The 25,379-nt window shown below is 39.0% G+C and overlaps 2 protein-coding genes across 5 annotated transcripts in view; one reads left to right on the forward strand and one right to left on the reverse strand.

The window, feature by feature from the left end:
• Positions 1 to 6,737, forward strand: part of LOC115448812 (FERM, ARHGEF and pleckstrin domain-containing protein 1) — a 64,737-nt gene extending 58,000 nt beyond the window's left edge. For all 4 annotated transcript variants that reach the window (XM_037444789.1, XM_037444792.1, XM_037444791.1 and 1 more), the window contains 12 exons: positions 35 to 179; positions 514 to 697; positions 989 to 1,056; positions 1,142 to 1,322; positions 1,553 to 1,690; positions 2,094 to 2,191; positions 2,382 to 2,505; positions 2,661 to 2,804; positions 3,254 to 3,369; positions 3,664 to 3,806; positions 4,013 to 4,129; positions 4,737 to 6,737. In XM_037444789.1, the coding sequence (XP_037300686.1) occupies positions 35 to 179; positions 514 to 697; positions 989 to 1,056; positions 1,142 to 1,322; positions 1,553 to 1,690; positions 2,094 to 2,191; positions 2,382 to 2,505; positions 2,661 to 2,804; positions 3,254 to 3,369; positions 3,664 to 3,806; positions 4,013 to 4,129; positions 4,737 to 4,800 (1,522 nt within the window). In that variant the 3' untranslated portion in view covers positions 4,801 to 6,737. The remainder of the gene's footprint in view (positions 1 to 34; positions 180 to 513; positions 698 to 988; positions 1,057 to 1,141; positions 1,323 to 1,552; positions 1,691 to 2,093; positions 2,192 to 2,381; positions 2,506 to 2,660; positions 2,805 to 3,253; positions 3,370 to 3,663; positions 3,807 to 4,012; positions 4,130 to 4,736) is intronic.
• The window catches only part of LOC115448811 (adenylyl cyclase 78C), a 64,533-nt gene continuing 45,883 nt past the window's right edge, over positions 6,730 to 25,379 (reverse strand). Inside the window, exons 4-30 of the mRNA XM_030176372.2 lie at positions 23,840 to 23,974; positions 23,327 to 23,387; positions 21,975 to 22,051; positions 21,787 to 21,879; positions 21,297 to 21,333; positions 19,920 to 20,072; positions 19,380 to 19,573; positions 19,033 to 19,225; positions 18,191 to 18,334; positions 17,904 to 17,983; positions 17,604 to 17,750; positions 17,289 to 17,425; positions 16,369 to 16,539; positions 15,847 to 15,955; positions 15,369 to 15,461; positions 14,870 to 15,075; positions 14,581 to 14,769; positions 14,179 to 14,466; positions 13,409 to 13,643; positions 13,204 to 13,324; positions 12,687 to 12,793; positions 12,438 to 12,552; positions 12,133 to 12,278; positions 11,141 to 11,360; positions 10,447 to 10,549; positions 9,796 to 10,034; positions 6,730 to 9,564 (exon numbers count right to left, since the gene is read on the reverse strand). Coding sequence (XP_030032232.1) covers positions 9,320 to 9,564; positions 9,796 to 10,034; positions 10,447 to 10,549; positions 11,141 to 11,360; positions 12,133 to 12,278; positions 12,438 to 12,552; positions 12,687 to 12,793; positions 13,204 to 13,324; positions 13,409 to 13,643; positions 14,179 to 14,466; positions 14,581 to 14,769; positions 14,870 to 15,075; positions 15,369 to 15,461; positions 15,847 to 15,955; positions 16,369 to 16,539; positions 17,289 to 17,425; positions 17,604 to 17,750; positions 17,904 to 17,983; positions 18,191 to 18,334; positions 19,033 to 19,225; positions 19,380 to 19,573; positions 19,920 to 20,072; positions 21,297 to 21,333; positions 21,787 to 21,879; positions 21,975 to 22,051; positions 23,327 to 23,387; positions 23,840 to 23,974 — 4,038 coding nt within the window. The 3' untranslated portion in view covers positions 6,730 to 9,319. The remainder of the gene's footprint in view (positions 9,565 to 9,795; positions 10,035 to 10,446; positions 10,550 to 11,140; positions 11,361 to 12,132; positions 12,279 to 12,437; positions 12,553 to 12,686; positions 12,794 to 13,203; positions 13,325 to 13,408; positions 13,644 to 14,178; positions 14,467 to 14,580; positions 14,770 to 14,869; positions 15,076 to 15,368; positions 15,462 to 15,846; positions 15,956 to 16,368; positions 16,540 to 17,288; positions 17,426 to 17,603; positions 17,751 to 17,903; positions 17,984 to 18,190; positions 18,335 to 19,032; positions 19,226 to 19,379; positions 19,574 to 19,919; positions 20,073 to 21,296; positions 21,334 to 21,786; positions 21,880 to 21,974; positions 22,052 to 23,326; positions 23,388 to 23,839; positions 23,975 to 25,379) is intronic.

The following is a 25,379-nucleotide window of genomic DNA, read 5'->3' on the forward strand; positions in this document are numbered from 1 at the left end:
TGATACAGCTTTGAAGATGTGTATTTAATTGCAGTATATCATCGAATGTGCTGGGCACGCTGCGAGAGACGACGGGCGAGCATACACGGAAGCGCAACACCGACATCACCTACTACATAGCCAAGGAGCTGCTAATGACTGAGCGCACATACAAAAGGGACCTTGAACTTGTTACTGTGGTTAGTGCTTAGTAAAAAGCGTTTTAAAATTTTAGTTGTGTTTCACTTAAAAAAAAGGAATAAGCTAATTAATCCTAGTTATCTTACGATAATCTCGAATGAACCTGTTTTTTTTTTTATATTCATTAAATAATTTATTGCGCGCTCCCGGCAGTTACTTTGGTTACAAATAGCATAAGATACGTTTATGTTTAAAGATTTTTCACACTTTTCGTAAGTCCTTTGTGAGGTTTTTGATAAAAAGTTTGCGTCTAAGATATGATAAAGTTGCCGTAAGTGAGCCTCTTAGCGGCGCGGAGATGTTGGGCGGTGATCGATAGAGTTGTGTGTGCAGACGTGGTCGCGGCGCGTGTCGTCGCTGGCGGCGCGCGGCTCGGCGGCGGGGCTGGCGCGCGCGTGCCTGGCGCTGGAGCCGCTCGCGCTGCCCGCCGGCGCCTTCCTCGCGCGCCTCGAGCGCACGCTCGCGCACGCCTCGCCCGCCTCGCCCGCCTCGCCCGCCTCGCCCGCACGGAGCGACGGTACAAGATAAACCACTAACTATACTGCATACATCTTACCGATATGTACTACAAAAGGGTTTTTCCGAAATTTTATATTTAAAACAAAAACTCTTGTTTAGAGAACTGTATAAATGTCTTTATGTTTTATATTGTAACATGAAGCTATTCATAATCGTAAAGAATTAAGTTAAAGGTGTCAATGTTCTATTGGTTGTCCTTAATAGTGCAATAGTTTTCACCATGTTTATAAATTTGGTAAATCAACATGTAGTAGGTGGGTTGTTAAATTAAAAATATTTTTACTTTCAGAATCTGAAGAACCAGAGTACAAAAAAATATCTGATATATTACACGACTATTTATCGAGTATAGCTGAGGTAAGTTTTGATCAGTTGAAAAGAATCTGTTAGACACGAGACAATTGCGTCGCATGTTAACAATGGATGGTGTTTGTATGCGCAGGCGCAGGCACAATACGTAGCGGGAGCGGGCGCACTGGTGGGCGCGTCGGAGAGTGCGCGTCGGCGCGGCGGGGAGGCGGCGCGCGCGGCTACATGGTTCGAGGGCGCGGCGCCGCTACCGCTCGCCTGCTTGCTGCTGCGCCCGCTGCACCGCGCGCTGCATCTGCACACGCTCGCTAACGGTTCGCATTACGCACTATATCTGACACAACTAAAAACGTTGTTTAACAGATTAAAGTCAATAATTACAGAAAATACATACACTTCGATGAGAATATTTTCCCTTTCTTTTTAAGTCTATTAAATAAAATTACAATTAATCAATTCGTATATGTTTACTCAATATTTTTCAATTAGTTAAATTCTTGTATGTATAATGACTCAATAAGTGATTATTCATTCTGTCTTACAGAACTGCACGAGCACTGCCGTAGCGAGTCGTCGGCGCGTGCGCTTGAGGTAGCGCGGTCGAGCGCACGCGGCGCCGCGCTGCAGTTGCTACACGCAGAGAACCTCGCAGCGTTGTGTCAACTACAGCGGGACATAGCAGGTACTCCATATTACAAACTACACTACACTTTTAAATATTGTTTTAATATTTAATCATAAAATTCTAATCGCTATATACTTAACAAGGCAGTATAATACAATCGCGCGTATATGTGCTTATAGGGCGCCGTCCTCGTTTTCACCAATTAACTGTTACCAAGCAAGCGTACTATTTTGAAGCTTAATTCATTAAAATATGTCACTGATCCGAGAATTCACATAACATGCTGCCTAATTAACCAATGTCAAATTGCATATTACGTTTTCTGTGTATCAGAAATCAGTTAAAATTAGCAATGGCCTAATAGCGTTTTAAATTTTACCTAATAGTGTTCAGCGGGAGATAATTAATGTAATTTTTTTATAATTATTATAAAACATTTTTAATAAACTTAATACGACAGGTTACGACAAGCTACTGGTGCCGGAGCGAGAGTTTATACGACTCGGCTGCGTGTACAAACATTCCACAGTAGGATTACAACAAAGGATGCTGTTTCTGGTGGGTATTATATTATTATCATTTTAATATTTGTTTTGTCGTACTAAGTAGAATCACCGTATCGTGTCAAAGTTCAAATATGACTGGAAAGAAAAGTGAATGCTCTCTTCCCCTTAGCACGTGATATAGAAATAACATTAGGGACTGCATGAAAAGTTTCCTTAAATTACAGTCAGCTTGCGTATTACAGTTCAACGACGTGCTGGTGGTGGCGTCCAAGAGCGACGGCAGCCGGTTCCGCGCGCACGCCGCGCTCGCGCTGCACGGCCTGCAGCTACAGCGCGGCGACCTGTCGCACTCCTTCACCATCACGGGTCAGTACCTGAATATAGCCAGCTTGTTGCTACCGCCGGCTGTAAGCATGACAGAATTACCGTCTCGAAATTTGATATATCGATAGATGACCCTGATAGATTCGTTATAACTCATTTAAGACCTATAAAATAATAAGGTACCATATTCTTCGCAGGCGATGATACGACTCTCCTATTAAACGCGAGCAATGAGCAAGAATTCCGCGGTTGGTACGAAGCGCTCCGGCAAGCTATAGACAACGCGCACGACAGATACACCGACGTTGATACAGAACTGACTCCGCACGACCAACAGACTAGTAAGTATTCATATTTATAAAAGGTATGGAGTCCGATGACATGTGGAACATACATGGGCGTCGTTATTAATTGTCAAGTTCGTTCAAAAACTATAATAGAGCCTCGACCACATTATGTATTTTTAAAAAGTCGAAACGAAGTAATTGACAGGTTAAGTATTTATTTTATGGGAGCATATTTATTATCGAGACAACTAGGTATACTATGAAGAAATGAGCCAATCATAGATTAATAACGTCTTCATTCGCGTGTTGTTTGTCGTTTTATAATAGTCAGTTAGTCAGTCAGTTATATTTTCTGAGACTATCGCAACTATCATTTACCAAGATGCTGTGATCAATGATGATGATAAGATATACTAATAAGTTGTTTTTCAGTAATTGATGTAAAGATTATTACTCTAAAACCCTTGTTGTGTGGTATGTTTATTATCTGTGTTGTGCGGCAGCGGAGTGCGCGAGCGGTTCTGGCGGTTCTGGCGGGTCGAGCGGCGGCGCGCTGGCCGCCGTGTGCTGGCACCGCGCCACCGCGCTCGGCCGCGACCAGCTGCACCTCGCCATGCGGGTACGTCCCCCTAGTCTCTGGTAATGCGCATGCCCGATCACTGTGACCGAACACGGTGACGGTGACTCCCTCTCCTAATGAGCTAACCACACCCTTCGTAAGTCTTCTCATTCGAACAGCGGGCTTAGAAAGACAGTGCATGCAATGTTGAACCAGATGGCTATTAAAAATCTTATGCACGTCTACAATCAGTGTGATGTCGGACTGCTTTAATCTGTGCCGATAGCAGTAATTAAAATATGACAAATGTAATGCAGTTCCAATTAAACGACATCTGTGTATGCCATTTAACAGACGCAACTATCGGGCTACTTACTGCGTAAGTTCAAGAAGTCGCCGGGATGGCAGAAGCTGTGGGTGGTGTTCGCTATGTTCACGCTCTACTTCTACAAGGTGTGGCAGGACGAAACGCCGCTCGCGTCGCTACCACTGCTCGGGTAAATACACACAGATAACATCAAAGCCTCTTTCTCTTCAGAGGAAGGTAGAGGTGTTCTTTGTCTTTCTCTGGTTCTATGTCTTAGGGGGCGAAGCTATTGTCATTACATTTATAGATTTAGTAAATATCGATTTTTTTTTCTGAGTTTTACATATTCTGTTGGAAAGCTATGTGTTATGGTCTATGTTTATTTAACTTTTGCAGATACTCGGTAGGGCCGCCGGAGTCGGGTGACGGCATCGACAAGGACTTCGTGTTCAAGCTACAATTCAAGAACCACGTGTACTTCTTCAGAGCGGATAGTCATTTCACTTACAACAGGTAAGTTAACTTGTCGCTAATATGAGACCCATGCAATATATTAATAGGGATGTACGGGCTATTACGGTACCCATACATCCTTGGTTGATAGTGTTGATTGGAAATGATAGTCCAGGATACGAGAAAATTCATATATTGTTAATTTGCTTAATGGTATTATGATATATTGATAGGATATGAGCACGCACGACCTAGCGCAGTCTGATTGCTTTGCGCACTGATCGTGTAGGTGTAATAAAAGCATTGGCGTGGCGTAAAGCGCTGACGCCGCAACGCACTTATTGGGTACGAGTTAGCCCGTACAAGGGATCAAGAAATATGCACATGTAAAACTATGTATGTGAAAATAACGATTCCAATCGCTATCTTTAGATCGATCCCGCAAATTAACCAATCAGAATACACTTTGTTGAGATGCTTACAATTTTTTTTTGTCAATTGCTTCGAAGTTTGTGAGTGGAATCTTTTAGTAATTGAAATTGTCGTTTGATATTTTTTATTCACGGTTCCAAATTGCGTCCATGGAATTTTCGAAACCACGTGCTCTAATATGTAAGTATAAGGTATGTGTATAACATGTAATTCGATAATACTTTCCCTTCCACAGATGGACAGAAGTGCTCCAGACGGCGATGCTACACTCAGAACACAATAACGTTAAGTTTAATTAGTTGAATTGCTCGTAAATGTGCTCCGTACATTTCAATGATCAGATGTGTTTTGATTTTGTGTTTATTGCATTCGAAATCAGACGAATCAATGATATGTCACCGTCTCCTATGAACATGAGTTGTCAAGAAAGTATGCATACCATTGCATACAGAATTGTTTAAAAGCTCCAACACGTTTTTTGTACTCATATAGTACTAACTTCATAGTCTTACATGTTTCCGGTCTATATAATAATATAGACTGTAAATATATTCGATTTAAGGAACAGAGGGACAAAAGTACCTCGAGAGTTCTATATTCGCAAGTAAGGTCATTATGGTGTCTGGGCGTATTTTGATATGTAAATCATATGGGTCAAGTGTAACTGAATATTGAAATGGACGGTCGAAGTGAACATATCGGGTGCCATAGGAAATATTTGAATTCAATTTGTAAAAAGATAGTCTCGCAAATTAGTTGGGTCCTCGGTAATTGTTGTATCTCAAAAATCATAAAAACTGAGCATAATTGGTTCAACGGTTTTATAGATCCTATTTTATATTAAGTATCTATAATTTTTGTATTTACTATAGTATTTTATATTCGATATTTGAGGAGCCGGGTTGATAGAACTCCTCCGAATGCATTGTAATCCGAAGTAAAGTATCGGGTTATTCCAAAGATTGCCGAGGTGACAAATTAGTTGCGTTCGATTATACTTATTTGTAAAACAAGGAAATGTTTCTTGCCCCTATTTATTTGTGATTTCGAACTCAACTGTATGATAAGTCAAGAGTTAGAGGCAGCGACAATCGCTGTGACTGTCAAAATGAGCAATAATATTTATATTGATAGAAATCAAACTCGTGATATGATATTTTTAGTACCTGATGAAATAATCAGAAATATATATATATTTTAAATTGTACTTTGTTTTGTACCTTTCCAATAATTACGTTGATTATTAACGCCTAAAAATACTCTCAAGGTGGCGCCAGCGTGCTAGATTGGTTTACACATCTATATAATTAAAACGCACGTCTCTTCTTAAGGGACTTGTGCCCGCGTAGTTTACTTGATGTTCATACGTATCGGATGTCGGGATATTCAAGTCGACTACCAATTACGCAACTGGATTGTGTCCTAAGACCCTTTTTCTATTTTTCATTTAACATATCTTAATTAGCGTTTCATTTAATTTTTACAATTTTAATGCCATCATGTAATGAATGAATGAATATGATGTTAATTATAGTATATTTTTTATACAAGGGCCTTATAACTGTTGTATTTATTTGCGATATGTGATAATGTACGTATGTTTGTAACCAAGTATTTTAACTTTTTAAATTCTCTCATGATTGTTGAACGTGCATTCTCCGCGCAACAAATGCGACACAATATATTGATCATATTTTACACGGCTATAAAATGTATTGCCGATTAAATATACAAGTCGCGTGTCAAATGTTGTCTAGCGAATTCAAGGCGTAAGTAATAAAAATTTAATGACGGTAGATTTAATTTTTTAACCGACTGACGGACATAATATTTTTATATAAACATTGATAAATGCTAATGCTTCGCTCAGAGCGTTTATAAGTCATTGCTGAAGGATATAACCAGACACACCATCACAGTAGTGTAGCTAAGAAATCGGATGTGTGTGTTTTGTATGTAATACAACATACTCGGAAACTTTTGCTGTGTAAAATGTACATATATATGTTTTGTTCATTACAACACACATGTCCGATCTCTTATTAATAATATGCGATAGCACTCAAGCGAACAATATATTTATTGTAGGAACGCTTTTATCGCATCACAGCATTGTATATGGAAGAACGACGTGTGAGCAATTAGTCGCAAGGTGAAGTATATTCCAAAGCTATAAACATACTTTTATTTATTAAGGACACGAAAGTATTTTGAAATAAAATACATTATACACAAATACTAATCTTTTATTTCACCTGGCAACACCTGATATACTAATTACACTTACATTATTTTGGCTTTGGTAACACTGAGATACATCAATTCATATATAGCCGTTGTGCTTGCTAAATCTCTTTAAAAATACTCGGTGTGTGAACATTTTTATTTTCACCCTAATTATTTGGTCAGAAGATATATTTCGTATCTTTTTTACGCCGCTATGAATGCAACAAGCATTAGTAAAGCGATATTTGGTATTTAATACCGTGTCCGATTTCGCTACACAATGCCAGCGATTATGCATGGCATCGTCATTCTTTGGCATAAGAGATTCGGCAGGCGCAAAAGCCACTCGTCAGATCTTGGTACCGCTGATAGTACAAATAAGTTACTTACATCTAAAAGTAGATCAAAATGCTCTTTGAGATCAACATCTTTGGTTTTACGCGGCACATATATGCGGAAGACTTATCTACTTTATACAATGGGGATAAGAGACAGATTAGATAGCAGTTATAATGTGCGGGACTGCCTTCTTATACCGATTTTCCATTGAGATAAAATGATGAAAAATCAATTAAGAAGTGTTTACAACTTATAAAAACTTCACAGCTGCAAACTTACGTATGTTAATTGTAAGTAGTAACGCACTTTACTGCACAGCTTCGGCCACAGAATGGTCCGGCTTAACTTGTTTGGTACACCTACTTAAAAGCAAAGCAACAAACCCTCTTCCCCTTCTCAATATCCGGTGTTAGTTTTTTTAAGGTTGGTAGCAACAGTTACACGATTTGGGGAATATAATATTATAGAATCAGACTTAATTCTGGTTTTACTCAGAGCTTAAAATTATCTTTGAACCGTTTTGTAAATTCTTTATTAAATTAAAAAAATATGTGCGTACTTATTGTAGCTTGGCTGCTGATACCTATAAACGATTTTAACCGCTACTGCCGGATCCATAGGGAAAACGGTCTAATCAGAATAGTTTCTTTCTTGTGTTCCCAGATGAGTTATTTCTATTCATTTATTATTACCAATAGTAGGACATACACGAAGATAGCATTTATTAGATCCCACCGTTAATCGGCGCGTACGAAGGTACAATTATAGGTGACTATTAGACATTCTATGTTGCATCATCCAATCCCTTACAAGGTTTTTGGGCATTATAAGGGATATGGGATATATTTTCTGGTTCTATCTATCCACAATTTACATGTTTAACTTGACATTAACATTACTAGAATCAAACGATTAAACAGAGGTCAAAGTAACAGGTAATTACTGTCATAATTGTAGTTTTCAAATCTTTTTGCCTGTTCCTATACGCCTCTCACGCTTTAATGACTAAAAATAATAGCTGTCACTCCGCCCGTATCATCAACTCGGCCAAAAATATTGAAAAAATTATATTGATATAATTAAATGTAAAAAATATAAATCTTAATATGATTTTAATGAACTTGTTGGATCTTTACGACCTGCACCCATTGGTGAGATGTTTAGGGTATGACGGCTTATGATGATTAGTAATTAAGGTAGTCCATTATATAATATTTTAGTTAAAACTATAATGATTATGAATGTGGTTGTAAAATACCCTGGTACATTAAGGGATGTCACGTATATACTCCAGTCACTGTTGAATAGAAATTGCTACCGATGAGTCTGCGGGAAAGTATGCTAAAGGATCCATTTGTATACCGCCGGACCGCCGCACCAGTAAGCATCGGGCATTAGTTCTCTTTGAAAATTATTAATCTAACATAAACACAATATTATACAGTATTTACATATTTTTCTACTTAATTCTTAATAATCTATATAGTAGATCTTTACTAAAATGTTGTCTTCCATGGGCCATGTCTTGTGTTGGTTTGACATATGTGTCAAAATATAATGCATCGGTTTACTTGATAAATACATAATACATCCCTACTCTCCGTTTATGAACTTCGCATAACATTTTTAGAAAATATTATGTAAAACATTATTATCTATTTGAAAAATATATCCATACTTTACAACACTGAATACTCTTGTAAAAAAACATAAGTATTTTTTACACTTGTTTAAGTACTATGTACATAATTTGTGCTGTATATATATTATATCATCATAATATATAGAATATATAGATTGTTTAAAATAGTTAGTATTAATTAGGTGTCTTATAGTAAATAAAATATCTAATTACGTGACCAATACATACGATTTACATAATATAATGTAGGTACACAAGGATTTTTTGAAATCTACAAAAACATTTCACTATAAAATAATGAAATTAATAATTACCTAACTTCGAAAAACTGTAAAATGTTACTTCTAAAAATCCCCTCAATATGGCACAAATTTATAAAGTTCCATTGACATACGTTTTTATTTGTCCATATTTTACTTACCTAGAGACAAAAATAAAGTCTCAAAAGTATTTCATATCCGTTCCTTCATATAATTTCTATGTATGTGTATTCTTTTAATTACATTCCCTAGCCAATAGAGTGTTAAGGGTTTCGAGTGTTCCCCTTGTGGCCCAATTACTTATGTCTTGGGCTACCGTCCGGGTTGCCTCACTCACAGCAGTGACTCTATCTACATTTTGGTAGTGACTGCATCCCCGTTTTCCATGCTGTCAGTGTTCAGCTGGTCTCTGCTCCGTTTGTCTTTGCTCCGACTCCTGAAGAAGGAGGCGGTAGTGCCAGATCGGTTGCGGAATGACCCTGGAGTTCCATTAGCAATGGAAGTGCCGGAACCTTCATTGGTCTGCTCGCGGATTTTCGGTGATCTGTCCCGAGGTCGCGTGCGTGACGTAAAACTATTTGCTTTCAACCTTGCTCCTGAAAATGTGTGTAATTGCCAATGTTATATCATTTTTTATTTGAAAAAATTACTACACTGGACATGATGGTACTTGTGGGTGTAAGTAATTATTTACCACCAAGCAAACATGTTCCTTAATTGCCCTTTAATTTATAAAAGAAAATACTTAATTGCTTTAGGTTTATTAATGTAATTGATATTTTTTTCTGAATTCGTAGATATTATAATAAAAGCTGTAACAAACGTACCAAGTTTACTCATCATGGAGGAAGATTCGACGCGTGTGGGATCGGTGGGCGAGGTGGCAAGTGCGTGAGCGTTGCGCAAAGCGCGCAGGCCCAGCGGCGACGCGTGGGTGCCCGTGGGCGTGTGCGGCGCCGACACCGAGCCCGCCGCCGCCACTGCCGCGCACACGCGTGGCGTTTCGCGCCGCACCACCAGACTGCTCGCGTGCGGCCGCCCCAGCACGTCCAGCTCTAACATATCACTAAACAACACGTAGTTTCAATTTAGTTACATATCATGTGTATCGGTGAAAAAGTTTAAGTTAAGAAGACATTTGTTTGCTAGTTATCGTGAAGGAGGCTTACAAAACTATATGTTATGGACGCTGTTACAGATATCGTGTTATACATGACAGGATACCTGCAATGAGTATGGATACGATTTTATGTACATAGCAAGAGTCCGACGCAAACTATTTTATATTACATTCAGTCCCTACGACGAAGACTACAATCCCACGAAAACGTGGCATCAGTGCAGTAAGATGATATCACGACGAAGATGCTTAATCGAATTTATCACACATCCCCTCATTCAGCGATATACTGTTATACCAAAGTATGGCACCTCCGTCACTCGCATTGTATAGGTCATGCGTGTTGAGTGGTACGTACGTGTGCTCTTCTAGCCTGGTGTGCGTGCGTCGCAGTCGGTGTCGTTGCGAACCGCTCGGCGCTGTCCTAGCGCGGTCCGTCCTCATACTGCCACCACGACGAGCTGCACGAATACAAACATCCTTATATACTATATATTATAATCACTGGTTAAATAGGTACAATAAAGTTATGATTAATTTAGACGACAACGAGGCAGTCTTAAAAGTGTGTGTTCCATAGATGTAAGTAGTACATAAGTACACCAATATTGTTACTGCGGTTTTGTTAATTTTACCACAGAGCGTAGGCTGTATGAGGCTAAAATTTATGTCTCTCTGTATACAATATGATTATTATTATATGTGATTATGATAAGCATATTTGTTATGCATAGAAAAAGATTTGATGACATTTGGTTCCTTTGTTATTTTGTTTTGTTCTTCAGTGTGTTTGCCTAAGAGCTGCGAAAAACATACTCTTTTCCTAATATTTATTGTTTTTCTTTAAGATGGGCATCTTTGGTTATTTCAGCTTTTCCTATGAGTGTTTATTATACAGGCGGACTTAATGCCATAGGCATTCTCTACCAGCCAACCTTAAGGAGGTGCAGAGATAAGCATGGTAGGTGTTTATGGGTGGCATTCGTGATTTATCATTTTGTTACTTCGGCTCTTTGTTATAATTTTGCTATAAAATTGGTGTTTGAGCTTACGTTGCGAGGCCGCGTCAAGTGGGTGTGTGTTGATGCGCTTGCGCACTTGCAGCATGGTGTAGACGATGGAGGCGAGCGACCGCGGTTGAGGCGCGGCAGCTGCAGCCAATGCTTGTGCTGCCTCGGGTCGGTCCACTACACACCACGTCTCCATGATGCCCTTGCCCTTCACATGCACCTTCCCGCAAGACTCCACCACATAGCCACGCCGCTCCAACAACTAAGAGTATTGGAACTTGACAATTAAACCAAATTCCCATTCACCCTTATTTTCTCAAAAATTTGCAAAACTTCCGATGAAAATTATTTTATTGTTTGGACGGAAGTCGGTAAATTTTTAACCAGGTATCAAAATGTAATTTTTGGGCCAAAATCTATCACGTTGTTTTCAAGTTTTAAAAGATAAAATTGAAATAGCTTGCTTGCTTAAATCATGTAAGACGGCTTTATCTCCTTCTTAATCTATTGCTAATCTATATATCAGCTGATCAACTGCCTCCAGGACGGAACTTATAGCCGGAATACTTATTAAGTACATAATAGTAAACATTGATGAGTGAGTGATGAGTTGCATGAAGAGTGCTGTGTTATATCTTTTTCATTTAATAAATTGCTTGCGTTATTCAAAGTTGGAGTTGTGATGCTTATCGTCAGGTGAGGGACATGCTAATCTTAGTTGTTATAATAATAATATCAGCCCTGTATTATATACTTGCCCACTGTTGAGCACGGGCCTCCTCTACTACTGAGAGGGTTTAGGCCTTAGTCCACCACGCTGGCCTAGTGCGGATTGGTAGACTTCACACACCTTCGAAATTCCTATAGAGAACTTCTCAGATGTGCAGGTTTCCTCACGATGTTTTCCTTCACCGTTAAAGCGAACGATAAATTCACAAAGAATACACACATGTTTTTTAGAAAAGTCAGAGGTGTGTGCCCTTGGGATTTGAACCCTTAGTTGTTATACTAAAAAAGAAAATATAAAGTCTAACCTGTTTGGTATATTTGGTTACTTGAATCATGCCCATCTCTCCAGTGCTTTCCATGCGTGACGCCTCGTTGACGGTGTTGCCCCAGATGTCGTACACGGGTTTCAACGCGCCGATCACACCGCCCACCAGTGGGCCGCAGCTAATACCTGTAGAGGTTACGATAACTGTGAATGAACTATCGGAGTTTAAACGATAATTACATAATAATATCTATATTGTCTTCTCGTAACAAATTCTTGAAATTCGTAAAAGCATGTGGGGAAGTTATCATAATATATAATGTTTGATGGAAACAGTATACGTACCCACTCTAAGTTTAAATTTATTAAAGCTATGTTTGTTAATTTCCTCAAGTGCTTCGCGCATTGCGAACGCGTAGTCCACCAGCGCGCACAGGTGATCGCAGTCGTCGTCACTTGACTGCAGAAAAATGGAATGGGTTGAACATACATTTTTGTTGGTAAGTAATCGCTACTGCCATAAACACCCATAATACTAAAAGAATCATTGATACGCTAGGGTTTAGGGAAGAAAAGAGAGTGTTCAGCTCTTACCACATTTTTTGGATTCAATCCAGAAGCGGCCATGTAAGTTGCACGGATAGTCTTAATCTTGTCGATGCTCTTGAATCGTTCTTTCATCAGCAAATTGTCGAAATCAACTGTGGATTGCAGCTTTAGTTAAGTTTTAAACTGAGCTCTGTTCATTAAAATATTAGCTTTGTTATGTATCTTAACAATATCAATGAAATTGGTGTTTTAGCCAGGATTAATTAAAGCAATTAAGTAAGTAATAAAAAAAAAGCTAATGGGCAATATGTCATTGACGAAATTTAAGTACTCATACTACACTACTACTACTTATCACTTCAGATGTGAGTTAATTTATTTTGTAATTTGTAGACTGAATATTTAATTTTTCTGTAATGGCGGAAAGAAATGCTTAAAAATTATTCTTGACTGGTAGATCTTGTCCTAGGCATTAGTTTCGCATCTCCCTTTAATTCCAACAAATAACTTTACTATGTAATGTTCTTAGAACTTAAGAATGATATATAATTTGGTACGGTACTAATGATTTCATTAAGTAGCTGCATGCTCTCCCTGCCCTTCTCTTCCGAGTAGAAGTCATCGAAGTTGGCGATGCTCGCGAACATCACTCCGACCTCCGGCCGCCACTGGGAGTATAACTCCTGTTGGGGTTTATTAATCTTTAGATTTTTTTACTTTTACGTCTCATGATTTTCCATATCCAATAATCAACTTAAAAGTCTTACATCCGGACGTCGATCCTTGCTCAAAAAGTGCGTGACAACATGATCTGGCAGAATATGTTCCAGCAGGTGCTTATTGATTCGCTGTGTGGCCTCCATCTCTCCCAGATTAACTTCCGCCTGCTGCTTCCAGAGGAAGTCGAGGCGTGATGTCACTTCTACCAATCGTCCATGGTAAATCACCACCAGCAGGAACATCGTCATCAGAATCAGCATTTGCAAGTACGCTGGCAGCTGTCTGCATATTTCATATATAATATTATTACCTTCTTTATCCAGCTGGAGAAACATGTTACACGTAGGTACTGCAGAAATAATTTGATCCAAGGTGAAATTGCAATAACCCGTACGGCGTTTAACTGTATTAAGAATTGCGTCTAGTACGGTTTAGTATTGCGACCGGCCGTCTGTCATATAATAAATATACCAACCCAGACAATTTGACAAAATGAAAAACTACACAAAAAGTACAGTAATGAATGCTATAATTGCATTAATTAGAGTAATTTGGGTACTATTTCTTTTTTTAAGTTGCTCTTCGGCTGCTGATCCCACCTTCCTCTAATTTTATTTGACGATATGATTGATTCATTGAACATCAAGTTTCAAGACAAATTAACGATGTTTAATATTACCTATTTAACTGAGTTAATATAAATATAATATTTAGATACTGTTTGCTCCTTTGTCTATAATTACCAAAAAATAGGATTACCTACGAATATGTATGTACCTACCTACATTGATTAGGTACATAACACTAAAATACTCACGTTTTTTCGTTGTATGAGCAAGTGTAATTGTAATATCTGAGTAGTAGACAGCAATACATAATGACATTGATGATCGCGATGAAGGTCTTGATCAAGTAATAGAGCTTGAGTACGGAGGTAAGCGCGACCAGGCACAGGACCCACGTGAACACTACGTACTCTGGGCGACGGCATTCGCCGAGCTCGTTAGAAGTTTGGTTGACAGTGCTACTATTGTTGGATCCTGTGTATGTCAGATTGCAGTTAGTCTGTAGAAGCGTGAAGTCGCATAAGCTTAGTACCAGTACGCTGGAAAGACGGAAATCAGTTTATTAACCAGTCATTTGTACATTTGCTACAAAATAGTTGAGGTTTTAGAGAATGAACTACTTTTCAGTCTGTAAGATTTCAGGATAATAATACCTTGATATAGACATGATGGTGACGAAGCAACAGATGTGTAAGTTGCGCCGCATACGTGTACTGCTGAGAGCGGTAGAGAAGCGCACCAGCCGCGGCAGCGGCACTTTAAATTCCTCCAGCATCACCAACAAGAACGACAGCGTTAACGGCACCGTCATTATTGCCAGAACAATCAACAGACGGGTGCAACTGCGAACATAATTGCACATATTAATGCACCACTTTATTGGTGGTAACTTTCAGTCATGGGATTTTAGTGATTTATCGTCTCACTTTACTATGAGCTCACTTGTAATGTATGATGGACTGCACGGCGACGATGAAGAGCCATAGCACGAGGCAGCACAGCACGTTGGACTTAAACGTGCCTTCGTCCTCTTCGCTGAAGCTCTGCTCGAGTGACGGCCGCCGGAACCGCAGCAGCACCGTGCGCATGTTGTTCATGCGCATCTGACGATTACTCTCCACTTCGATTGAGTTTATTAAGTCGTCATCCTGTATCAGATAGAAAATAAATCTATAATACTCTTTGTTTAAAGCATTTCTGATTGGATTATTCCAGGATTCACCCAATACATATTCTTTATTTGTACCCAATTATATGTCAGTATCATCTAGGTAATAGATAAAGTTATCGTTGTACCAAATTTTGCAAAAATCATGGCAGTCGTTTAGTCGTAAACAGAGAATACAGTCAAACAGACAGACATAACTATCTACTTTATATATAATATCAGCATATGCAAGACACGGTAATAGTCTTATTTATTAAAATATGTGATTTTTACCTCTATGTCTTCTGTCAATGGAGCGCCGTCATCGATATCCTGGTCATACATGAACAGATCCTCTCGCCTTTTAAACGGGTTTTCGCTTAGATACTGGTCAAGAAACAATATTCTATTTTATTTGTTACAGATTTTAAAAAGAGGATGTATGATGTACCTACGATTTAATTATTTATCATTGTAATATAATCGGTAGTGGATACACTAATGTAGAATTTGTCGTAAGTAAGATAAGTAAATTCGTGTAAGATAAAAAGTAAAGTCGTGTAAGATAACGGTAGTGGATACACTAATGTAGAATTTGTCAAACTGGTTCAAGCAATCATTTGTTAAAAACAGAAATTGTTGCACATTGTCACAATTGAGCATAAACATTTATGTCGCAAATTCTCTTGCACAAAAAACTGTGATCTGAGTAGTGCCGAATAGAAAATGCAACTAATTAAAATATATCGTGTTGTAGAATTGATGCACACACATTTTGGAAAGGCATCTCTGGAATCCATTCGTTGACCAGCTCATTCTCTATGATGCTGCTCGGTCTCCGGGCCACCGCTTCCAAAATGTGTTGGGATATTGTTGGGGTGCTGCAAACAAATATTTCAAATGAACAAAACTTGACTGGGCGATGGATATTTCAAACGCCAATAGTACTATATATAGTTAATAATAATATAGTTACTACTACTTACTATGATCATCATAAAATTGTAAAATCAAGTTTATGATGATCATCATTTTTATACGCCGTTTGAAAGGTAATAAAATCAGTGGCATATAATATTTAAAGTCCATCAGTTTTAATATTATATTTTATATCGGTTCTTCATGCAAATGGCATTTATATAGGTATAGAGGCGGTTTAATGCTACTGGCATTCGATTTTAGGCAACCTTAGAATAGCCGATAGAGATACATTCTGCAACAAGTACAAAAGGAAATATTTGTACATTTAAATGGGATTAAGGTAAGAAATCGATGGTATGTCTAATACTCTGACCCGCTTCTACTGCTGAATCTTTTGATCCATCGCGGCTGTTCTGTGGCTCGGATGAAGTAGGTGGTGATGTTGTGGTCCTTGAGGTACGAGTCTCGCGAGCCACCATCCCCGGGTTCCACCTCAAATGCTCCATTTAAATATGCTAATGTCGCCGCTGATATATGTACTCGCCTGGTGGAATATACCAAATACTTATTATAAACTGCTAAGCAGGTTAGCTAGAATCCCGCCCTGTGGAATGGGGGCGTTTGGAGTAAAGTTTGGAGATTTCCACCACGGTATCCCCTGCCTATCGTAAGAGGCGACTAATAGGGGCCACGAAGGGGGTCGTCGGCGGGCAGCAGGGGGCTGTCCGCCCTAGTGCATTTTTGTGTATTTTGCACATTTTTCGGTTGACCCCCGGGATGGACGGCAGTGTGTTGTTGGCCTCATACTGCCGTAGACGCCGAGGGCGTCCTTAGGTGCGCGGGGGCTTCTGAGCCCCTCCTCCCCCCATAGGAGACGGGCCGCAAGGCGGCACCGCGCAGGGACGGCTGCGGTCGTAGACTTAGACACTACAACGTCAGAGGAAGCCCGCAGCCGTCCCTAATGCGCCGAAGAGGGCCACAGCGGAGTTTTAGCTGGTAGGCCGTGCGTAGGTTAAGTTGTACATATGGTTAGGGACTCGGCCCGGCAGTCGCTCGAAGGTCACCATCAAATCCGGGCGGCTCAACGTCGGGCCGTAAGGCACGGTTACCCCAGCATAACCGCTCAGTCGCCCCCCGCGAAGGCTGGGCGGTAGTAATAAGGTACTTTCTCCGCGAAACCAAAAAAAAAAAAAAAGTTTACCTAGAACCTCATACGCGTTAATCTAATAATCTTGAGCCCCTCAGAGTTTTCTTCTATGTATGTTAGAAATGAAAATACCAATAAATACATACCCGGGTAATCCGCCGCTCTCCATATGGTTGGCTATGGTAACATCATTCGACCAGAGGTCAAACTGCCACTTCAACCTGCCGAGCACGCCGTACAGCACTGCGCCGCTGTGAATGCCGATGCGCATATGTAAATCCACCTGTAGAAACGATATTTATCAATAAAATTTATACATAAAAGAAAAAATTGTTCCACACATTTTTTCACAACAAAACAATTACAAGGAACTAATAACGACTTCAAACAAAGAAATTGTGAGTGTTACAAGTTTTTTATTGCCACAAGTCGTAATGATGGGTTAAAAGGGATTATAATACCTTCATGTTGTAGCGCACGTCGCGAATGGCGAGGATCATATGCAGGCCCATGTTGACGCACCAGAACGCGTGGTCCGCCCGCGCGGGCAGGCCGCTCACGCAGAAATAACAGTCGCCCAGCAACTTGATGCGCAGGCAGAAATTCTCCTAACATAAGACATTCATTATTACTATCGCGGCATTATAATGAACTGCAAATTCATGGTTAAAGTTATTTTATTTATACCTTACATTAGACTGAATTTTCAGTGCATTGAAATGCTCAGTTCAAGTTTGTATTATAAAGAAAAATTATCTTACGGAAGCTAATTTGTCAAATCTGGCGAAGAGTTCATTGAGCAGTTTGACCAGCTCTTGCGCACTGCATTTACTGGATAACTCTGAAAAAGGCAACGATCAGATCAGGTCTGGCGAAGAAACATTATAATATTTAGTAGTTAGCAATATTATAGTGAAACTGTAGTTCTTACGCACATATGATTGAATTACATAAGATTAAAACTTAAAACTTATTAAATATTGATAAAACTTATCCTAAAACCTAGTTATAATAACTAGGACAAAAGTAACCTAAAAATCAAACTCACCGGTAAAACCTTTGATATCAGCGTAAAGTATGGAGACGTCCTGTTGCCTGTGTATGTAGAGATTGTTGAACTGCTTCTCGTGGAAGTCACCATTTACCTTTGACACGTCCATATAGATCTCGCGCGCCAGGAAGTACGGAATCACTGTAATCATAAATTACATGTTGTAATCATCGCCTGTGAAGTTATTTAATAATTTGTTTTTATTTGGAATGACAGTTAAAAGATTGCCCAACCACTAGAAATAAACCTTCGTGTTCCGTACTTTTATTAAATTCAATATGCTAGCACAATTTCGCGATTAAGATATTTCTAATGAAATGAATGGATCTGTCTGTATCTGCCACAAAATCCGATCGCACCTTAAGCAGCGACAAGTGCTGCCCCCTCGAACGTGCATTACGCACTTCCTATTCAATACAAGTAACGGTCTCGAACGCAACGTAGTTTGGTGCGCGCTGTGTCTCTTATTAACAATTAGCTCAAAATCCAAGAAGGACGACCAGTGATAGTGCGGTGCAATCCTGAACAGCAGCCAGCATCCTATGACCATTCATCAGTACCGGGTACCCAGGGAAACGAGCGGTGCTGCGAGTGCAGGTGAGTGGTAAATACAGTCCACACATTACTAACAATTGGAGGTCCAATAGTTTTCCCAAACACTTCGCTTTATTTCAGAATGTACCTTGTTTCTAAGAGATTCTGTTTAAATTTGATTCGGAAATATGGCCAGTAATATTTTAACTTTCTACATAATAACGTACAGAAGTCAAGCAACTGCACTCGACCTCGACTAAACACAAAATAAACCCCGATTAGTGAACAGACTTCACAATCCTCACCACTCTGAAACAGATCTCTTTGTTTGTCGCACTCGCTCTTGGTCCTCTTTCTTGTAACCATGGATCTTCGCGTCTCGTGGAACGCCTTCCTCTGGCTCCAGTCGGCGAGTGACTTTGCGTACATTCCCGCGAAGTTTACTGCCAGGTACAGGAGAGCGTTGGCTACTAGGATACGCGTCGCACACGATGTCGGCTGTAATATTATGATGTCGATACTAATAAAGTTATATTTTTTATTCCTTTCAGAGGCTTTTTAGGAATGCGTATTTGGTAGAAATTACATTTACAATCAGGCTAGCCCCCAATCGGCCTTATATGAGTTGACGACATAGCTACGATGCACTTACCAAAGCGTTTTGTGTTGTGTATTCTTTGATGACGACGGCTGTGGCGAGGATATGCGACAAGCCCGACAGCAGACCGATTACGATGCACCACAATAAAGACAGTGGCAGCATCGCATACGGCACGAACACTATGAACAGCATGTACCACACCTGGTTCTGGGGATCGTCGTATCCTATGCCCAAGCTGCTTAGACCTTTTTTCATAAATAATTAATAAGTTAAGTACCTACTCCTGCTCTTTACGGTTGTAAACTATGTAAAATTAAATGATTACAACGGCCAGAGACAATATGCATAATTATGTCTAATCACATGGAGTAGGTTCAGTTCCGTCAATAAAGTTTTTTTAGTGGAGCTGCCGGTAATCGCATTATGAATCATCTAACGTAACCGTTAGGTGATCTTTAGGCAGGGCAAGCGTAAGTAGGTACGTTGTCGACCCCTAGACAAAGGAATTCAGGAATTGAAATCTGTCGCTCAGAAGGTAACGAAACTACTTGTAAGGGGATATATAGAAGAGTCATAACATTATGCCTCCACCTTGAGCTATGAGCAGTATCCAGGTGGCGGCTGCCGCCCAGTGCAGATAGCTGTTCGCGAAGCAACGCCACCAGCCCAGCAGGCAAACGCCCACATTCAGAAATGCAAATGCCGCTGTCCATACCAGATTAGACATGTCCAGCTTATCTATACCTGTTTAAAGAACATAGCTTTTTAATATAATTGTATAAATTATAAAACACGCGCAAAAGTTACTGTAAAATGTATGTGTGTCAAGACGCCATTAACATAGTATAAAGTATGACGAGAATTAAGTAAAGAAGTATCTACCTATCAAAATATTGAGTGGCCAATATTAGGTTAGCAAGTCCATCGTGTAACAATGCAATGGACAGACCACATTTAGAATAACCGTATACAGTTATACTGTCGATGCGCACGTAGCTTCGCAGCGTAGCCTGTAGGTCTACGACAATTCGTAATTTCCCGTCTGCTACGACGTACACATATGCGAACTAAAAATGCTTTTATCCTCCTCGCAATATAGCAAAAGAAAAAAAAATCGTCTCTCCTTATCCTTGTATTTGTTTAATTTCGTTGCGGGTTAAGACCAGCGTTGCCAGATATTTTTTTTGCCAACTCAGGATTTCAAATCTTTGAGTGAAAAAAGCGGGATTCTTTCGTCACAAAGGAGATATAGTAAAAAATGTATATTATAATCAGAAGTTTATAAATATTATTTATTTGAGATTTAAATTATGTTTATGTGACAATAGATATAAAACCGTAGAAATGTATTGTAATAAAAATATGATATTTTAAAACAGATTTACCCTATATTCATGTAGTTTAATCTTTCTGGTTTTTCGAAAAAGAAATAATTCAAAAACAAAAGTCAAAGACAAAAAAAATTGTTTAAAATATGTCTCAAGTACTAAAACAAATTGAATAGATATTTGCCTCCAATTGTTATTCGTGACGAACCGCACCACTCACTCGATCGCGCGCGCGCTTATGCAGCGTCGAATTATCCCGAAAGCGGGGCTAAGACTGTCGTGCGGGAAATTTAATTTTGATTTAAAAATCGGGACGGCCCTTCAATTTCGGGACGTCTGGCAACGCTGGTTAAGACTGACTATTAGTGTTCTCAGCAAAGTTCTTAGCGACTCCCCGAGATTCACCGCCCTGTGTCATGAAATGTGTATATGACCGCGGGATCTCAGAAAATACTATATAGATCTACCGTAGGAAAAATTCATAGAACAAAGTTCTTTGCGCAAGATGTGTGAAAACTATTATACTAATTCCTTTTTGAATTGGAAAACACTCCGATTATAATGTACCGGCATCTTAGATTTTTTTACATAAATAAATTAACTTATAAATTTATATACATATAAATGTAATATTTCTTACCCCCTGCTGCGTATACATAAATTCCTGCGAGGCATATCTGTAAAATAAAAGATATACCTATCATCATTCAGTTCAATGAGAGATGGGATTTGTATAATAATTAATAATCGGAACTGATTTGAAGTAGGCAAATTATTATACGAGTATTTTGACTTGGCCTGTTTGTGCGTTGTAGCATCTATCGCAATTACGAAAGTCCTAACTCGTAGTTGAAGAGAGAGGAAGGTAGGATAAATATTTGAGACAAAAAGGGTGATAGAAAGAGTTAATTTGCGCAGTGATTAAGATCTTGTCTTAGGAAGCCAATTAAGTAAAATATTTTTTATTTGTAATGGTTCGTTTCAGATTGGCAGATACAAGTCAAATATGTTATGCCCATGTACAGAGAGCCACAAAAGTAGCTGAACAAATTCAAAATTTTATCGCCTTTAAGCTTTTGTATCCTTATCAAGAATCGGTTTACTTTATTTTAAGATAAAAAAATAATAACCTTAAGAACTAAGTCAACTATGTTGACCATTATGAGGGATTTTTGCCGCTGTCTCCGAGAGTATCCTTGATATGAACATTCTACTTTTACATCCTAGAACAAAAATTAATAGTTCAATATTCACTAAATAAAATTATTGATAAATAAGAAATATATATATATCACTATATAAAAACAATATGTAGTACCTTAAATGTATTGGCGATTGAAGGCAAATGAATTCCTTTGAAGTATCGCGGAGGTCGCAACAATTCTTCTGTAGGCACTGAAAATATTATAGTTACTTTATAACTAGCGTAGGTATATGAATTTCATCCGCCCTATGGAATGGGGGCGTTTGGAGAATTCCACCACGGTATCCCCTGCCTGTCGTAAAAGGCGACTAATAGGGGCCATCGGGGGGTCGTCGGCGGGCGGCTGGGGGCCGTCCGCCCTTAGTGTACGTTGTGCACATCTCGCATATTGTGATGACCCCAGAGGTGGACGGCAGCGTGGAAGGTAAGTCTCATGCTGCCGTTGACGCTGAGAGCGTCCTTCGGTTACGCGGGAGCTTCTGAGCCCCGCCGGATAGGAGACGGGCCGCAACAGGCGGCACCGCGCAGGACGACTGCGGACGAAAACTTAAACATTTCAGTCAGAGGAAGCCCACAGTCGTCCCTAATGCGCCGAAGAGGGCCACCGCGGAGTTTTAGTTGGTATGCCGTGCGTGTATATAGGTTAGGGACTCGGCCCGGCGGTCACCCGAAGGTCAAGACCAAATCCGGGTGGCTCAACGCCGGGCCGTAAGGCACGGTGACCCCAACATAACCGCTCAGTCGCCCCCCCCGAAGGCTGGGCGGTAGTCATAAGGCACTTTCTCCGCGAAAAAAAAAAAAAAAAAAAAAAAAAAAGGTATATGAATTTAATACACAGTAAATGATAAGCACTGTAGTATCCCTGTTTGATTATATTTTTTTTGTATTATAAGTTCAGTGTAGTTCAAAATAATTTTAATTAACGAATCCTTGAATTTTTCTGATGATCTTCATACCCACCGTACAATAATACGACGGAATAAAAAATAAAACATAATCAAATTTTAGTTTATCAAGAAAATTTGCAGACGTGATCTTCCACAAGCAATTGTTACCGTGTAAATACTCACCGCAATATCATTTCTGCAAACTTTAAAGCTTGAAGGACTTGCGGCGCGTCGTATGAATATAAAATTATTGAAATATTGCCGCTAGTGTTACGCATATTGCAGTTCTTGCACAATACATTGCTGAAATAACTTGTCTGAACTTAGCTTTATTTATTTACTTAGTTTGACTTAATGCTGTAGGCATTTCTCTCAATCATACTTAAGTGGAGCAGAAATGAACATCAGGTGTATCAAAGAAATCTGTTGCGATGAAACAGATAAATTGACATTTATTAAGCATGATTACATAGTACCGTTGTGTCATTTGCGTGGACACTGCTCCTATTGACGTTTTTATAGTAGCAATTTACACGACGTACCTATAAAACTTAGAAAACGAATTAATTAATTAATTACCTGGATCCTCAATGGCACCGAATATAGGCACACTCGATCGTCTGTCGTCACTTATTCGATTCTGAAAGTATTTTTTTCTTATAATTTTTTTATTTCCTATTTAGAAGTTATTACCGCAATAGGCGTTTGTGTGAAATACGTAATGCTACGGACTAAGATCATACCAGAAACCGTTAAAGAGTGTAAGTATTGCCCGAATAGCACTCGTCAGTAGTCGACAACTTCGAGTGCATCTTTAGGACAGACTCAAAAAGCTTAGCAAATTGCAGAACAATAAAATAGTCCAATAGCCGGTTAAATGGTCATTATCTATTGTCAATATTTCTCAAGTTGTAATAAAAAAAATAAAGGTTGTCATTAAACAATGCCTATAATATTATTCTGATTATAGCATTGCATTGTTCGCCTTAATGATCAGGGAAATAAACACGAGGAAATCTATATATTTTAAAGATTTCATAAGAATATTGAAAGTATATCTCGATATAGGATAGGGTATTTAAAAAAACTAACATTGTTAGTAGAGGCGGTTGGTTGTGAGACATCTTCGTGTGCGGAGCTGCTGGCGCCGTCGCCGGGCTGTCGGTCACCCACGGGGGCTCGCGCGTGCACCAGCTCGCTCGTACTCGTCGCGTCGCCGATGTGATACTACCACAAAACAACACGTATTATCCTTATAAGGCATGTAATGCGATCAGAACTAGTTAGTCTGCTCGTTAACCTTTGGTCTCATATCACATTTGTTAATAAAGCCGAAAACACGTAATAAACCGGCTCACACACTAATAACAAAGGGTTCAGACACGACTCTAATGAACATAATGGCCAATATCTAATATAATATTATAAATGGGTATATTATGTAAGTATATCTATAATATAAAAATAATTACTTATATAAATATGTTTATGGTTTCATTTAATTAATAAAACTAATATGCATAGTAAAATTATTGATATAAACTCATCTCCTCCGGTTTCCCTCACAACCAGGGCAGGTTGGGTGGAAGAGATCGTTTTCGCAAATCGAAGATTCACATTTAAATATTTATTTTGCTGTAAGTGGTATACAATAATATGCTTCATTCATTCATTCATTCAATACGGCCACTCTGTAAAGGATTTAGAAACCTTTAAGAAGATGGCCTGGTTCTACCTCAAACATATTATGATAGAGTTTGTTTATTACGCCTTCACACCTTTTCTACACTAATCAATGATCATGAAATTTTGCATTTATGTTGTCAAGGCTAGCGAAGGACTTCTCTTCCAAAACAAGTACTGTTCCAGAGGGATATAAATGAATTTAAAAAATCTATATTAACGCCCCCCTTTACATGTCACGCCTCCCCCAGAGGGACGTGCCCTCCACTTTGAAAAGCAAAGTATTGTATTTATTAATTGACTCTATTCAGCACTAGCAGTAAAAGAGGATAGACGTACCTCTGGCGGACAATTCTACTGAAGACCTTTTTAACGACGTTCATAAAGGTCTTATTTATAGTAGAATTAAAAAAATATACAAATAGTCATAAGTGTCGTCTACATAATATATAACATTAACTAGGTTGTTTCAATAAAAAAAATATGATCGTAAGATGTGCTTCGAAACCAATCGTCAGAGACAAGTTAATATTTTTTTAACTAAGCTGTTACCACAATGCTTATAATAAATTATGTTAATTTTTCTATTGTGACCCCATAAATACTTATTTTTCAGCCATTTTTCAGAATCTTAAATAGTCAGTTACTGGTGCAGTCACCTTACTCGATTAATGGCTTGGCGTCTCGCGTTATCAATAAGAGCTTTCGCTTATCGGCATGTTCGGTGCGATAACAGCTGTCATCCGATAGCGTAGTGGAAAGCTGAATTGCGCATCATATTTCTGATTTTTCTAGTTTTAGTTAAATGTGATCTAGTAGTTTTATTGCAATATAATGTATCTTTAGGGTTTTTGACCAGATTAACAATTCTGTCACTAAGTGAGTAACTAACAATAAAATTGACCAATTTAATATTATTAGGTGACTCGTACTCAAGAATCTACACAAA

The sequence above is a fragment of the Manduca sexta genome, chromosome 28 (assembly GCF_014839805.1).
Source record: "Manduca sexta isolate Smith_Timp_Sample1 chromosome 28, JHU_Msex_v1.0, whole genome shotgun sequence".
NCBI lineage: Eukaryota > Metazoa > Arthropoda > Insecta > Lepidoptera > Sphingidae > Manduca > Manduca sexta.